Source organism: Salmo salar, chromosome 11 (assembly GCF_965601325.2).
Source record: "Salmo salar chromosome 11, fSalSal1, whole genome shotgun sequence".
NCBI lineage: Eukaryota > Metazoa > Chordata > Actinopteri > Salmoniformes > Salmonidae > Salmo > Salmo salar.
Window position 1 is genome coordinate 28,760,887 of NC_138301.1, and position 16,217 is coordinate 28,777,103.

A 16,217-nucleotide genomic window follows, 5' to 3' on the forward strand; every position below is an offset into this window, starting at 1 on the left:
CACAGTCCCCGCTGTTCCATAAGGTGTATTTGTATGTTTTTTAAGTGTAATATTACTGCTTGCATAAGTTACTTGATGTGGAATAGAGTTCAATGTAGTACTGTGCACCTCCCATAGTCTGTTCTGGACTTGGGGACTGTGAAGAGACCTCTGGTGGCATGTCTTGTGGGGTATGCATGGGTGTTAGCTCTGTGCATTCAATATGTCAATACTTATCACAAATACAAGTAGTGATGAAGTCAATCTCTCCTCCACTTTGAGCCAGGAGAGATTGACATGCATATTATTGTAAGCTCTCTGTGTACATCCAAGGGCCAGCCGTGCTGCCCTATTCTGAGCCAATTTCAATTTTCCTAAGTCCCTCTTTGTGGTACCTGACCACACGACTGAGCAGTAGTCCAGTTACGACCAAACTAGGGCCTGTAGGACCTGCCTAGTTGATAGTGCTGTTAAGAATGCAGAGTAGCGCTTTATTATGGACAGACTTCTCCCCATCCTGGCTACTGTTGTCAATATGTTTTGACCATGACAGTTAACAATCCAGGCTTACTCCAAGCAGTTAAGTTTCCTCAACTTTCTCAATTACCACGTTATTCATTACAATATTTAGTTTAGGTTTACGGTTTAATGAATGATTTGTCCCAAATACAATGCTTTTAGTTTTTGAAATATTAAGGACTAAATTATTCATTGCCAACAAGCTCTTTAAGTGTTGCAGTCATTTCAGTCGCTGTGGTAGCTGACGTGTATAGTGTTGAGTGATCCGCACATTGTGCATGCATACAAACTGTGCAGTGTCATTGCCTCGAGTGACAGTGTGTATGTGTAAATCCATCCTCATCACTATGTTCCATTGTTCCAGGTACCCATCATCAAGCTGACAGACTTCCGCACAGAGGTAAAGGTGGACATCAGCTTCAATGTGAAGAACGGCGTCAAAGCTGCCCTTCTCATCAAAGACTACAAAAAAGTGAGTGAAGCAGGCATCTCTTATTCAGGATACATTGCTTTTACCTAATGCAGTCCGGTAAAAGAGCTAGCTGATGAAACAGGCTTGACAGTTAGCACGCATAGATTGTTGTACAACACTCCTTCCGTGGCCTCCAACTGCTCTTAAATGCTAGTAAAACTAAATGCATGCTCTTCAACCGATCGCTGCCCGCGCCCGCCCGCCCGACACAAGCATCACTACTCTGGACGGTTCTGACTTAGAAATGTGGACAACTATAAATACCTAGGTGTCTGGTTAGACTGTAAACTCTCCTTCCAGACTCACATTAAGCATCTCCAATCCAAAATTAAATCTAGAATCGGCTTACTATTTCGCAACAAAGCCTCCTTCACTCATGCTGCCAAACATACCATGCTGTAAAACTAACTATCCTACCGATGACTTCGGCGATGTCATTTACAAAATAGCCTCCAACACTCAGCAAATTGGATGCAGTCTATCACAGTGCCATCCGTTTTGTCACCAAAGCCCCATATACTACCCACCACTACGACCTGTATGCTCTTGTTGGCTGGTCCTCGCTACATATGTTGCCAAACCCACTGGCTCCAGGTCATCGATAAGTATTTGCTAGGTAAAGCCTGGCCTTATCTCAGCTCACTGGTCACCATAGTAACACTCACCCGTAGCATGCGCTCCAGCAGGTATATTTCACTGGTCATCCCCAAAGCCAACACCACTTTGGTTGTCTTTCCTTCCAGTTCTCTGCTGCCAATGACTGCAACGAATTGCAAAAATCACTGAAGTTGGAGACGTATATCTGCCTCACTAACTTTAAGCGTCCGCTGTCAGAGCAGCTTACCGATCGCTGCAGCTGTACACACAGCCCATCTGTAAATAGCCCATCCAACCAACTACCTACCTCGTCCCCATATTTGTTTGTTTTTCTGCTCTTTTGCACACCAGTATCTCTATTTGCACATCCTGATCTACACATCACTCCAGTGTAAATTGCTAAATTGTATTACTTCGCCACTATTGGCCTATTTGTTGCCTTACCTCCTTACTTTATTTGCACACACTGTATGCAGACTTTTCTATTGTGTTATTGACTGTACATTTGTTTATCCCATGTGTAACTCTGTTTTTGTCGCACTGCTTTGCTTTATCTTGGCCAGGTCGCAGTTGTTAATGAGAAATTGTTCTCAATTGGCTTACCTGGTTAAATAAAGGTGAAAATAAAATAAAAGTTGTGTATTTGTCAGGTTCTTTGGGTTCTGACGAGGTGGTGGTAGCTACTACACTTAACTACGTCTCCTCAGTTCCTCAATCCAGCCATACCCAATGTCCTAGTCTGAGACATTCCCCTCTAGAGAGCACTATAACCATGTGTTTAACCATAACCACATGTTTTTTTTATCCATAAGAAATACCCAGTGCTTCCGAAGTTGGTTCTGGTGCTGAAGCAGTTCCTGCTCCAGAGGGATCTGAACGAGGTTTTCACTGGAGGGATCGGCTCCTACAGCCTCTTCCTTATGGCTGTCAGCTTCCTGCAGGTGAGAGACTTCCGCTCTTATCTTCTGCTATTCTCTCAAGTAGCCCCACACACAGTGCAGGATAGATCGCATCTAACAGACTAATTTACTGTCTATAATAGACTTGACACATTTTAAGGCTTTCTCATTCAGTAAACTAAAATGATTTGGCTTGTTCCTCTATGCAATTGACCTCTTATCCTCTGCCCTTGTATTTCAGCTTCACTACAGAGAAGATGCGTGTAGCCCCAATGCCAACGTGGGCGTTCTCCTTATAGAGTTCTTTGAGCTCTATGGGCGCCACTTCAACTACCTGAAGACGGGCATCCGGATCAAAGATGGCGGCAGCTACGTGGCCAAAGATGAGGTTCAGAAATGCACTGACCTCTACAGGCCCTCCATGCTCTTCATTGAGGACCCCCTAGCACCAGGTAACAAGGCCTTCCATTCAGCATGGGTGCACTTACACAGGTGATACCTCATTTTAGCACTGTGACACTCAAGATCTGTAACATCAGTCAGCTACTGATAACACTGAACCTAAGAATCTATCACACACTTTAACGGCCATGAATAAGACAGCTAGAGGTCCCAGGTGCCCATAGAAAAGGGTGAAATATCAGACAATGTCTGACATCTGTCTCTTCCCAAATAGAGGTGATCTAAGCATGCCTCTTGCTTCCTGCAGATAACGACGTTGGCCGCAGCTCATACGGTGTGTTGCAGGTGAAGCAGGCCTTTGACTATGCCTACGTAGTGCTCAACCACGCCGTATCGCCCATCGCCAAGTACTACCCCAACAATGAGTCTGAGAGGTAAGGAGATGGTGAGCTAGGGCTCGCTTTAACCAACGACAGCTCTCACATTCTTTGGCAGCTATCTTAAGTTATTTACTAAATACTCTATTGATATTTGAACCACTGCAAACAAGTTCTTCTAATGTCCTATTTTCTTTCCTCCAGTATACTCGGCAGAATAATTCGGGTGACCCAGGAAGTGGCTGAGTACAGGGACTGGATCACCAAGCTCTGGGGACCACAGTCTCAGAATGAACCTGCCCTGAATGGTATGCTTTCACAGTACTACTGTGAGTCTAGACACGGTCTCAGATCTAACGAGATGATAGTCAGTGTGTTTTAGGGGATCAGTTTCAGTAAGGCAAGGTTCAAAATTGGTCATCTTAATTACGTTTTAAGTAGTTTGGGATCCAAGGTGATTTGTAGATCAGTGAAGTCCGACTGCTATTTAGTCGATCTGAAACACATTGTCTTACCACTGTTTGTCCATGTGCTGTTGCCGTAGGAAATGATGTCACACTGTTAGTGAAGCCTCAGCAGCTGGACGAGTGCAACAACAACCTGACGGAGGTGGTGACTGCATCTCACAGCAAGACCTCCAACTCCTCCTCATTAGTGTCATCCTCATCCTCCACGGTATCCAGTTCCAGTGACGTTGTGAGTTTTATTACACTCAAACACACCATGTGTGCACACTAAAACCACAATACCTGAGGAAATCAACTTTTAACACTACATTTATTGCAATGCACCCATTGGTTGCTGACCTGATTTACTGAGTTGTGATTGGTTGTCCCCAGGATTCTGACGGGACGCCCTGTAAGACAGTGAAGCAGCTGCCTGGGCGGGGCTCCAGCGCCCACAGAGAATCCTCAGGTGGCGTGACCAATCACAGAACACAGTGCCACACCACCAGCACTCCTACTGACAACAAGGGGGGCAAGGTAGGGTCAGCTTGACGAAGCCAAAGTCAACCACTGAAAAACTCTTACTGTACCTACAAATGCCTTGAACTTTTATGACCTGAGCATTACAACACTGTCGGTACATAGATAACCTTTTAGATTTTACATTTCAATGGCACTTATATGCCTACCAGTGATCTGTTTACTGATCTAACTAGGTGTGTGTGTCTTGTTTCTCAGGCCAGGTTGTTCCGCTCGTCCAGTAAAAACACCCACCACGTCCAGCAGAACTCATCCAACATCAAGAGCCACCCGAGCAGCAAGCCACACTACCAGGGCAACAGCAAGAAGAGGAAACCTCAGCAGCACTCAGAGGCCCAGGACCTCTGCAGATAGAGCTGTCTTGGTCTGCTCTGCAACAGACTGACAGCCTGACTGTCCCACTTCTGCTGCCAGACCACACACACTGACTGAGGAGTAGTATTAAGGATTTTCCTTCTCTCAAGCGACACGCAACTTTTTATAGCTGAAAAATAACCCAAAAAAAGAAATGGGAAATGCTGGGGCTTAGTTCTTGAAAGAAATGCTTATTTTCTTCCTTGACAAACCCGTTCTACAGTGGAGCTACACACCACATCCAGTACCTACAAATCTTGCCTTTTACCATAGCGCCATCTGGTGTTTGAGGAATAAGTGTCTGGAAAGTAATGTGGATTTTGATGAGCAATACCTGGAACTTGGCTGGTGAACCAACTTCAGCAAGAAAAGTTTTTAAAAAAAAGAATAAAATACACAAATTACAAAAATGTACAAAATGTTATATTGAAGAAGAAAAAAAATGTACACAGATTGACAGACTAAACCCCAAAATGCAATCTGTAAGTGGAGATGATAACTTCATGTTTTTGTTGATGGGAGGGTATTTTTTGGTTGTGTAAGCAGATTATATGAAGATTTGTACAAAAAGAAATGTGGGGAAAATCTTTTTTGCGAAAAAAATTATAAATAAATTGTCTGACTTTTTACAGGATAATACTGATTCAAGGCAAATGTAGATGTGCACATTTGCCTGCTAATCTGAGTAGTGGCAGATTTGGGTTCCATTACCAACATAAATCATCAGCATTCTATTTCTACTTGGCTGCTATCTCAATGTGTTGACAGGCTTCTTTCCAAATTATACCCCCTTCCCTATATAGTACACTACTTTCACTAAATAGGGAATAGGGTGCCATTTTGGATGCACAAACAGTGTTAGCAGTTGGCCTTAGTCAGGTAATGCGTGCACACACAGCCCTATAGATTACTGGCTGGCTGGGGACAAATCACTCATTCATACACACAGCTGCTTTACTAGCATAGCAACTTCTTTAGAGGTTCTCCCAGACTCATAGAATTACAGTTGGAGGACATAATGATTTTAGAAAAAGTCTACAATATGTCAAAGAGCCATAGGTGTGGGAGGTAATCTTTTCCCTTTGGTAATTTACCCATTATGAAAATGTATTTGTTCATGTATTTATTGTTATATGAATATATAGTACTATACACGTTATACGTATTAACGCGAGAGCCCATACTCTTGTGTCTTATATTTGGATGGGACTAGTGGGGATATTGGAAGTATAATTGGTCAGGTACAGTACCAATGTTTTCTCAATTTTTTTTCTTCTCCCTTTCAGTGATGAATGACCAAGTTAGTTTGGAAACCATTTTATGAGTCATAAGTGACATTTTGTTTTAATATGTGGCTGGTCTACTTCAAAAGGGGGCAGAGTTTTTGGTTGGCTTTGTTTTTGTTCCTAATATAATGCAAACAAACACCTCTTTGGAAATGTGTCAACAACCCCTTGCTGAAATGTCCGGTATGGCAACCTCGGATTGCAGTTCCACAACTGACCTGTAGATGGTGGCATTACTCAACTCTTTTTCACAACTGGCACCTGCATACTGCATTTATACATTTTCAGTGTCTTACAGTCAAGTATTCAGACCCCTTGACTTTATCCACATCGTTACGTTACAGCCTTATTCTAAAATGTATTAAATTGTTTCTCCCCCCTCAATCTACACACAATACCCCATGACAAAGCAAAAACTGAAATAACATTTACATAAGTATTCAGACCCTTTATTCTGTACTTTGTTGAAGCACTTGGCAGCGATTTACAGCCTCGAGTCTTCTTGGGTATGACGCTACAAACGTAGCACACCTGCATTTGGGTAGTTTCTCCCATTCTTCTCTGCAGTTCAAGCGCTGTCAGGTTGCATGGGGAGCGTTGCTGCACAGCTATTTTCAGGTCTGTGCAGAGATGTTCGATCGGGTTCAAGTCTGGGCTCTGGCTGGGTCACTCAAGGACATTCAGAGACTTGTCCCGAAGCCACTCCTACATTGTCTTGGCTGTGTGCTTAGGGTCGTTGTCCTGTTGGAAGGTGAACCTTCGCCGCAGTCTGAGGTCCTGAGCGCTCTGGAGCAGGTTCATCAAGGGTCTCTCTGTTCTTTGCTCCGTTCATCTTTCCCTCGATCCTGACTAGTCTCCCAGTCCCTGCCGCTGATAAACATTCCCACAGCATGATGCTGCCACCACCATGGTTCACCATAGGGATGGTGCCAGGTTACTTCCAGACGTGACACTTGGCATTCAGGCCAAAGAGTTCAATATTGGTTTCATCTGACCAGAGAATCTTGTTTATCTAGTCCTTGAGGTGCCTTTTGGCAAACTCCAAGCAGGCAGTCATGTGCCCTTTACTGAGGAGTGGCTTCCGTCTGGGCCACTCTACCATAAAGGCCTGATTGGTGGAGTGCTGCAGAGATTGTTGTCCTTCTGGAAGGTTCTCCCATCTCCACAGAGGAACTCGAGAGCTGTGTCAGAGTGACCATTGGGTTCTTGGTCACCTCCCTGACCAAGGCCCTTCTCCTCCGATTGCTCCGTTTGGCTGGGCGGCCAGCTCTAGGAAGAGACTTGGTGGTTCCAAAATGTCTTCCATTTAAGAATGATTGAGGCCACTGTGTGTTTTGGGACCCTTCCCCAGATCTGTGCCTTGACACAATCCTGTCTCGGAGCTCTATGGACAATTCCTTTGACCTCGTGTTTCTTTTGGGGGGGGTGTTCTCTGAAATGCACTGTCAACTGTGGGACATTATATAGACAGCCTTTCCAATCAATTGAATTTACCACAGGTGGACTCCAATCAAGTTGTAGAAACATGAAGGATGATCAATGGAAACAGGTTGCACCTGAGCTCAATTTCGAGTCTCACAGCAAAGGGTCTGAATACTTATGTAAATAAGTTTTTATAATTTCTAAACCTTTTTTCGCTTTGTCATGTGGTATTGTGTGTAGATTATTTTAAAATCCATTTTAGAATATGACTAACAAAATGTGGAAGAAGTCATTTCTGAATGCACTGTGTGTACACTAGCTAATCACTGTTTCCCAACTTTGGTCCTCGAGGATTCCCCACAGTACACAGTTTTGTTGTAGCCTTTGACAAACAACTCATTGAGGGCTTGATGGGAAAGGAGGTTACCTAGTCAGTTGTACAACCTTGTCAGCTCGGGGATTCGATCCAGCAACCTTTCAGTTACTGGCCCAACACTAACCACTAGGCTACCTGCCTGATGATTAGCTGAGTCAGGTGTGCTTGTCCAGGGTTACAATACTGTTGGGGGTACTAAAGGACCAGGGTTGGGAAACACAGAGATGATCCACTGGCTGTAATTACATTTATACACATAGGAAAGTCTAATTTTAGCTACAATTAGTATTTTAGCAAATATGTTAGACAACATATTTGGTCATTTTTAGATGGTTAAAAAATATTGTCCTGGGAAAGTACAGTTTGGACCTAAATGCAGCATGTATCTGTTAATTTGATTTGACACTTAGGGAACAAGTCAGGGAACACTGAATGAGTCATCTGTGCCATCACAATCTGGAATCATATCTTCTCACTGCAAATTTTAACTGTATCGACTCATCCAAATTGTAGTTTATACAGCTATTCAAATCCATGCAATAAAATCCACAGTACAATAATTGAAACTCCTGGTGAATGTCCTTTTTAAGGTATATTGCTGCTCCCTGGTTTTTCATTCCTGCACCCCTAACAGGAAGGAAGGGTAACAGAATAGATGGAGACACAAAAATCATGCAAGCAACACCAATCTGGGGAGACACGTGGGCTGCGTTTACACAGGCAGCACAATTCTGATAGTTTGTTTACTAATCTGATCATCATTGAAACAAATATTGATGTGAAAAGATGTTTTGTCAAAAGTCCAATTAGTGGGGGGAAAATTAACTGGGCTGCCGGTATAAACACAGCACGTGTCTCCCTTGATAGGTGTTGCTTTCTTTAAGTAGATTCATTATTGGGAAAGTGTTCACACAGCACAGAAGACAAAGTGCAATGCTGCTATGTAGACTAGCAGTAGATGTCCCTCACTACCATGATGAGCTGTATTTCACACAGTGAGACGCATTTGATTGATATTCCCCCAGTTGTTACATAATTGTGCAACCCATAAACGCCTAACAATCAATTGATCCATGAGAGTGGAATGGCTTTGGCAAAACCGATATAACTATCTTCTGTTCACTCTTAAATGTGGGTGTGAGTACACGACAGCTACTTGATGAACATCTTTTCCGCATTCAAAAGCAAGCCCTCAAGAGCGCACGCAAAATACGCACAGAGACCCAGAGAACATTTCGCTCGCGGTGGAACTAAATTTGCAGAGTGGACAAGAGAATAATTCGTCCACCACGAAGTCGTCTCTAGAATACGTTCATTCTATATTTGGAGACAACCGGTATACGTTTGACTACAAGCAGGTAAAACGCATTCTTAATTTGGGTTTGCGCAAGTGTAAATACGATGCAAACTACTGAGAGGAATTTTCTCTTTGTGGTGGGCTACCCCAGTGTAAAAAGTTGTCAAATTTTTTGAGCATAAATTTAGGTTGCACATTTCAAAGTATATTATTTTGTATGTTGTCAATCCGTGTTACAATGTTGGTTTTAATGTAGCCTACGAATCCCACCACATATCGCAGGCTCACCTTCGCTTTACGTAAGTACTTTAGTTGAGAGGTAATACATTGTAGGAGGTAACCAGTCGGTCTCGTGCAGGGTTGCCCAATTCCGGCCCTAATGGGCCGAAACACTTCAGGTTTTCATCCTCCTAATCATGGACTAATTCAGACCTGGGACACCAGCTGAGTACATTTAACTACCAGGTAGAAACAAAAAACAGAAGTGTTTCGGCCCTCCAGGACCGGAATTGGGCAGGCCTGGTCTAAAGAACAGAGACCAGTAAAAGCGTATCTCGTTTGAAGACCGCTGAAATAACTTTACCTTGTCCTCTTTTTAATAAGTGGGGACCTACCTTTTGTATTGTAGCGCATTATAAAAAAGATTTGCACATGTACACATCTAATAATCTATTCAACCTACAATCAGTTTTTGATTTGCCAAATGGTAGCCTATATAATAATTATGGGCATATTTATCAAAATATGAAGAAGCAGATCTGTAGTGTCTGTGACATGTCCATCTAAAAACGATCCCATTAGGAAATAATAAAGGCTATGTTTTTGTAAATATGCAGCAGTATCTCTTTTAAGAATATTATTTCAAGGGTTTATCGCCTGATATTTACAGTGAGTGGTGTGCATTGATTTGCCCCTTATGGCCTCCAAATCTGAGAGCATTACTGTATTTAACTCATAAAAATTGTTGGAAGAATGAAAAAGAACAGCTGAGGTTCTCCCTCTTTAGTAGGCTACCAAAAATTGTATTCATGAGATTGAGCAAGGTTTATTTTTATGGAAAAGAGCCTAGCTTAAAGATTCCATTTACTGGGGGTATAAATTGGGCATTTCCTAACCCAAGTTTCTAGTTCAAGTATGCATCTCGGACTAGCAGTAGAACACTATACCACTGTGTGACGCGTTTACCGACATGTGCCTGTTTGGCAACGCTTTGGTCGGATAGTTCTGATTCGCCAAGCATCGGCGAACGGTGCCCAGGAAATAATTAAATCCAATTGTTAGATGCTACCATCCCTTCCTCCAAAGCAAAACCAAACATGGCTTCCAGGTTGTTCTCGCTTTGCACGTTCAGTCTGTGTTTCACACCTGTTTATCCTAGCTAATCAGCCTTGCAATACGGGTAACATGCTTGGTCTAGAAACCGGGCTAGTCATCTTTTTGTTTGTGCTCTGATGAACTGTCATTGTAGCAGACAGACCAGGAATGAACTCAGAGCAGATCAAATAGTCTGGTCTACAAGAGCTTTCGATTTGTGAGGAATGGTTATTGGCTTGACCTTCAGTGGTGCTTTCACAGGTAAAGAGCAAAATGGGTGTTTACCTGTTATATAAAATCTTAAAGAACAATATACTGTTCAGGTTATGGACAACATGGATGCTGCTATCATGCAATCAATGCAAATCTGATTGGGTAAACAATAAGGAGCGCTGACATATCTTTTTCCCATGTAATTCAATTGGAAAAAACAATCATGGCTATGCATGAATTTGGATTTAAACAGGCTTATGCAAGTTACAGTGAACGTGACAAATAAGACGACAATATCTTGTCTCATCCTTTGCCGCACAGCTGGGTGTAACAGCTGGCCACTGCAGACTTTAGTGCCTTCAACTTGGGTCAGAATGGTGCATTGGCACAACCCCAACAGAACCATCCTCAGTCAGGATAATTTCCCTTGTGTGGTGAATTGCATGTAATATAAAACTGCGTGTAGACTCGTAAGCCCAAGGTATTGATGCCATTTCAATGTCTCATGTCAAACGGCTCCGTCTGCTCTAACAAAGAAGAACCATCTGCATATAGATGTCACCAGTGCATACATTGGGCTTTGCATATGCTGTGTGTATCGTTTGGCTGATTACATCACTAACCCATTGTCATTTTGACTCAGTGGAGAAATGTATGCACCTGCCAGTGTCAGAACTAAATAGACAGACTGACCCATTGAGGCAGGGGCTTGCTGCTCATGGATCAGTCAGTCACTGTAATGTCAGTGTTTAGTGTCCACGTAGTAGAGCAGTCTAAACAGTGAAGTGTTTTAACATTTTCCATTGATGTTGTAATTGTCTATTGTGTTATCTCCGTAATGTGATGTCTACTGCTCTGCGGTAGTTATGGGAAGGCTGGTACTTTGATAGATTTTACAGTTTGAAGAGTTGGGACGGAGCAGAGCAGGCCTCAGTACTACACTGAGGAACAAGTCTACACTGGCTGGACAGATGCCAGGTTCTCTATCCTCATTGAGAGTTTTGTGTTGAATCTCTAATCATTGTTTTGCCTGAGTTGTTGTTTTTCCTACATCATGGGGTGTTTGTCTTGTATGGCTGTCTGTCTGACCCTGTTTGTTTGCGTGTTGGACCATATTGTAGGCAAATATTCTGATTTGTCAGCAATTATTAACTTTCCTAAAATCCTTAACTTTTAGGGGCCTGATTTTAAAGGGAAGAAATCTATTAAAGAGTTTAGCTGTTGATTCCACTGGATCGGAGGAAGAATTATATTCAACTGGGTCATGGAACCGACAGTATGGGTGAAGAAGACACGATGAGGGACATGCTGTATGCAGCGCCATGTTGAATTCAACATCTTGCCATTTGTAGTACAGACAGTGAAGATATACAGGCAGTTACAACAGGAAGTGAAAGTGTCTGTTTGCAGGATCTCTTGAGAACGGGGGACGCCACAATCTGTCAGAGCCACCCCCGCGTAGTGAAACATGTACACACACTCTCCCCTACTAGCACTCCTGTGTGGAAGACTAGTGCCGCTCCTCCACCTCCTGGAACCCCTGAGAGTTTAAAATGCTCCATTTGCTTTAGTGCTCCCTCTGCTTACGTACATCAGTGTTTCACAGAGAGTTTACTTTGTGTGTTCCAATTTATAAAATAATGAAAGTTCAGCCTCGGAGCAGATACTGGCATGATGATTTAGCTGGCCCCAGCCTGATCCTCTCTCTTATCGCTGTGTTTTGGGTGGGGTCCAGACAGATCTACATCTCCCTAGTGCTAAAGACTTCCTTCCTCTATCTCCTGGGGAAGAATTTGTGCCCCCCTACCAAAGCCCCCTAGCTGGAGCACTGTTTACGCAGACAGTCAGACACAGACCGAGCACACACACACAATTGATTGTGATGTCTCTTGTCCTCCGTCTCACTATGCCCATCGCCTTCGATCGGCCTCACTCCCCCCCCATCCCTCCCTCTCTTGGTTGACATGAGGAGGCTTCAGTGTGGCCAGTGTGCTAATCCCTGGGAACACACAATGAGGACTAATCTGACTAATTATCTTTGACTGCAGGCCCTCCAGCCAAGGCCTTCTACTAATCCTGCTGTACCACAGCCCTCACCACAACCACCCACCCATCAGGATCATACTGTACGCATGCAACACAGACTGACAAATGTTATACACTCTGTGAGATATGATAATTTACTAAAACAATGGGTTTATTCATTAAAAAACACAGTTTCTAGGTGAGTAATGACATTTATGTAGCAGACGTATTGTTGTTTTGGTAGAGGATTTATTCATCTATGTTATGTCTGGTTGTGTTTGATCTATTTGCAGTGTGCCGCTTGGCAAGTCGTGTTCTCCATACCTGTTCCCTTCAACATAGCTGTAAGATCAAAGGACCGTTGGGTGGACATGACCTTTTGGTTGAAGTCCCCCTGTTGTCGCTCCCAGGATATCCGCCTCTTTTGTATTCTGTAAGCGTAGGAAGTTTACCCCCTAAAAAAGAGGGGCATAGAACGACATTATTGGGAGCATGGTTCCTCCGAAGCAGCTAAAGGATAAAAGAGACCATTCTATATGATCATCTACATACTAACCTTAGGCTGTTCTTAACTCCTCTGTAATAAAAGGCCCAACTTTACAATTTACCTTTGTCACAGACATGCACTAATGTAATGTGTTCTGTGAGAGGGTTGACTTTGATTTAATGAAAACAATCACATTACCTGTAGGTCACAACACGTCACTGTTGACCTGTTGAAGTTCTAGTATCATTATGTACATCAAGTATTATTTGTTTTATTTAGATTTGAAGGTATGCCCTTTTATATACAAATTAGTCCAGCTAACAATAATACTGTATATTCTGAAAACATTTTGGTCATTTTACCAGACGCTCTTATCCAGAGCAACTTACAGTAAGTAGTTAGTGCATACATTTTTTGTACTGGTCCCCCGTGGGAATCAAACCCACAACCCTGGCTTTGCAAGCGCCATGCTCTACCAACTGAGCCACATGGGACCCATTGCAAACATTTGTTTAATAACTGTATCATTACTGGCATACTGTGAGCTGGCACACTGACTAGGATATAGCTCATTGCTCAGCCAGGAGTCAGGACACAACAGACAGTTGGCCGTCTGTCTGACTCAGCCTGCCATTATCACAGTTGTTGTTGCATCAGGACAGACTGAGCCTCTAGTTTGCTACTCTATAATGATTCAAGTCTTACTACCTCTATTCCTCAGTCAGCTACTCTACAGTCAATGACACTCTTATTACAGCCTAGAACACCTGCAGTCAGCAGAGTTTGGTTCAGACTGCGTGTTGTGCTGCCTTTTGTGAGGTGTGCCACTACCTACCTAGCATGTGCCTTAGTAGCCAGTCAGGCAGGCAGTCTTCACACCTCATTTAAATGATGATTACCAGACCACTGTTAGCAGATTGGAGAATTACTGGATGTAATTGTTGGAGAATTACTGGATGTAATGGTTGCAACATGGAGGAGGGAAACTAGATGGAAGGGTTGACCTCCTTCATCTATTCCCAGCATATGCTTAGGTTGTGCAGTACGGGGTATGGTAGCTAAGTTTGGCTGTCATATGCTTTTTTTGCTGTGACTCCAGTAGTCAACTTGGATAATCGTTGATGAGTGCACTAATCACCACCAAACCCAAATCAAACAGGCTAATTTCCCCGTGTCAAATAAAAAGTTGTTGACAACATCTCTTGATGTGAACAAAAGAGACCTCAGTACAGACCCCAGGACTAACCTCTGACCAGGTGGTCTGGCTAATTGCCTGGATCCATACGAGAAGTCTGTATATAAGGAGTTGCTGAGTGTCATGTAATGGAGGAATGTCAGGCACCGGCCTTTGTCTGAATGTCATCTCTGTTCTCTCACACGCTGATGGACAAGTCTGAGGGAGCTGTGACTCATTAGTTTACCTCAGGACAGACTTCTTATGTGGTCTTTTTAACTGTCAAAAATGGCTCAACTTTCTGAGTCCGTCAATAATATCGAGTTAGATTTCCTCAAAAGGCCATTGGCAGTACACTGAACAAAAATATAAATGGAACATTTAAAGTGTTTCATGAGCTGAAATAAAAGATCCCAGAAATGTTCCATATGTACAAAAAGCTTAATTCTCTAATTTTTGTGCACACATTTGTTTACATCCCTGTTAGTGAGCATTTCTCCTTTGCCAAGATAATCCATCCACCAGACAGGTGTGGCATATCAAGAATCTGATTAAACAGCATGATCATTACACAGGAGCACATTGTGCTGGGGACAATTAAAGGCCACTCTAATTTTGTCATGCAACACAATGCCACAGATGTCTCAAGTTTTGAGGGAACATGCAATTGGCATGCTGACTGCAGGAATGTCCACCAGAGATGTTTCCAGAGAATTTAATGTGAAAGGCTGATAAATGTCAATTAGCCTGAGTCAGTTGAAGGTGTACCTGTGGATGTATTTCAAGGCAGACCTTCAAACTCAGTGCCTCTTTGCCTGACATTATGGGAAAATCAAAAGAAATCAGCCAAGACACAAGAAAAATAATTGTAGACCTCCACAAGTCTGGTTCTTTCCTTGGGAGCAATTTTGAAATGCCTGAGGGTACCACTTTCATCTGTACAAACAATAGTACGCGAGTATAAACAAAATGCTACCACGCAACCGTCATACCGCTCAGGAAGGAGACGCGTTCTGTCTCCTAGAGATGAACACACTTTGGTGCAAAAAGTGCAAATCAATCCCAGAACAACAGCAAAGCACCTTGTGAAGATGCTGGAGGAAACGGGTACAAAAGTATCGTTTTCCACAGTAAAACGAGTCCTATACCGACAACCTGAAAGGCGCTCAACAAGGAAGAAGCCACTGCTCCAAAACCGCCATAAAAAAGACAGACTACGGGTTGCAACTGCACATGGGGACAAAGATAGTACTTTTTGGAGAAATGTCCTCTGGTCTGATGAAACAAAAATGGAACTGTTTGGCCATAATGACCATCGTTATGTTTGGAGGAAAAAGGGGGACGCTTGCAAGCCGAAGAACACCATCCCAATCGTGACGCACGGGGTGGCAGCATCATGTTGTGGGGGTGCTTTGCTGCAGGAGGGACTGGTGCAATTCACAAAATAGATGGCATCATGAGGTAGGAAAATTATGTGGATATATTGAAGCAACATCTCAAGACATCAGTGAGGAAGTTAAAGCTTGGTCGCAAATGGGTCTGCCAAATGGACAATGACCCCAATAATACTTCCAAAGTTGTTGCAAAATGGCTTAAGGACAACAAAGTCAAGGTATTGGAGTGGCCATCACAAAGCCCTGACCTCAATCCCATAGAAAATCTGTGGGCAGAACTGAAAAAGCATGTGCGAGCAAGGAGGCCTACAAACCTGACTCAGTTACACCAGCTCTGTCAGGAGGAATGGGACAAAATTCACCCAAGTTATTGTGGGAAGCTTGTGGAAGGGTACCCTAAACGTTTGACCCAAGTTAAACAATTTAAAGGCAATGCTACCAAATACTAATTGAGTGTATGTAAACTTCTGACCCACTGGGAATGTGATGAAATAAATAAAAGCTGAAATAAATCATTCTCTCTACTATTATTCTGTCATTTCACATTCTTAAAATAAAGTGGTGATCCTAACTGACCTAAGACAGGGAATTTTTACAATAATTAAATGTCAGGAATTGTGAAAAACTAAGTTTAAATGTATTTG

At 42.9% G+C, this 16,217-nt stretch overlaps 1 protein-coding gene across 1 annotated transcript in view; it reads left to right on the forward strand.

Moving 5' to 3' along the window:
- LOC106562382 (terminal nucleotidyltransferase 4B) overlaps positions 1–5,214 on the forward strand; it is a 35,776-nt gene extending 30,562 nt beyond the window's left edge. The window contains exons 5-12 of the mRNA XM_045689295.2: positions 863–970; positions 2,380–2,508; positions 2,708–2,918; positions 3,176–3,302; positions 3,450–3,553; positions 3,790–3,941; positions 4,085–4,228; positions 4,430–5,214. Coding sequence (XP_045545251.2) covers positions 863–970; positions 2,380–2,508; positions 2,708–2,918; positions 3,176–3,302; positions 3,450–3,553; positions 3,790–3,941; positions 4,085–4,228; positions 4,430–4,585 — 1,131 coding nt within the window. The 3' untranslated portion in view covers positions 4,586–5,214. The remainder of the gene's footprint in view (positions 1–862; positions 971–2,379; positions 2,509–2,707; positions 2,919–3,175; positions 3,303–3,449; positions 3,554–3,789; positions 3,942–4,084; positions 4,229–4,429) is intronic.
- The last annotated feature ends 11,003 nt before the right edge of the window (positions 5,215–16,217 follow it).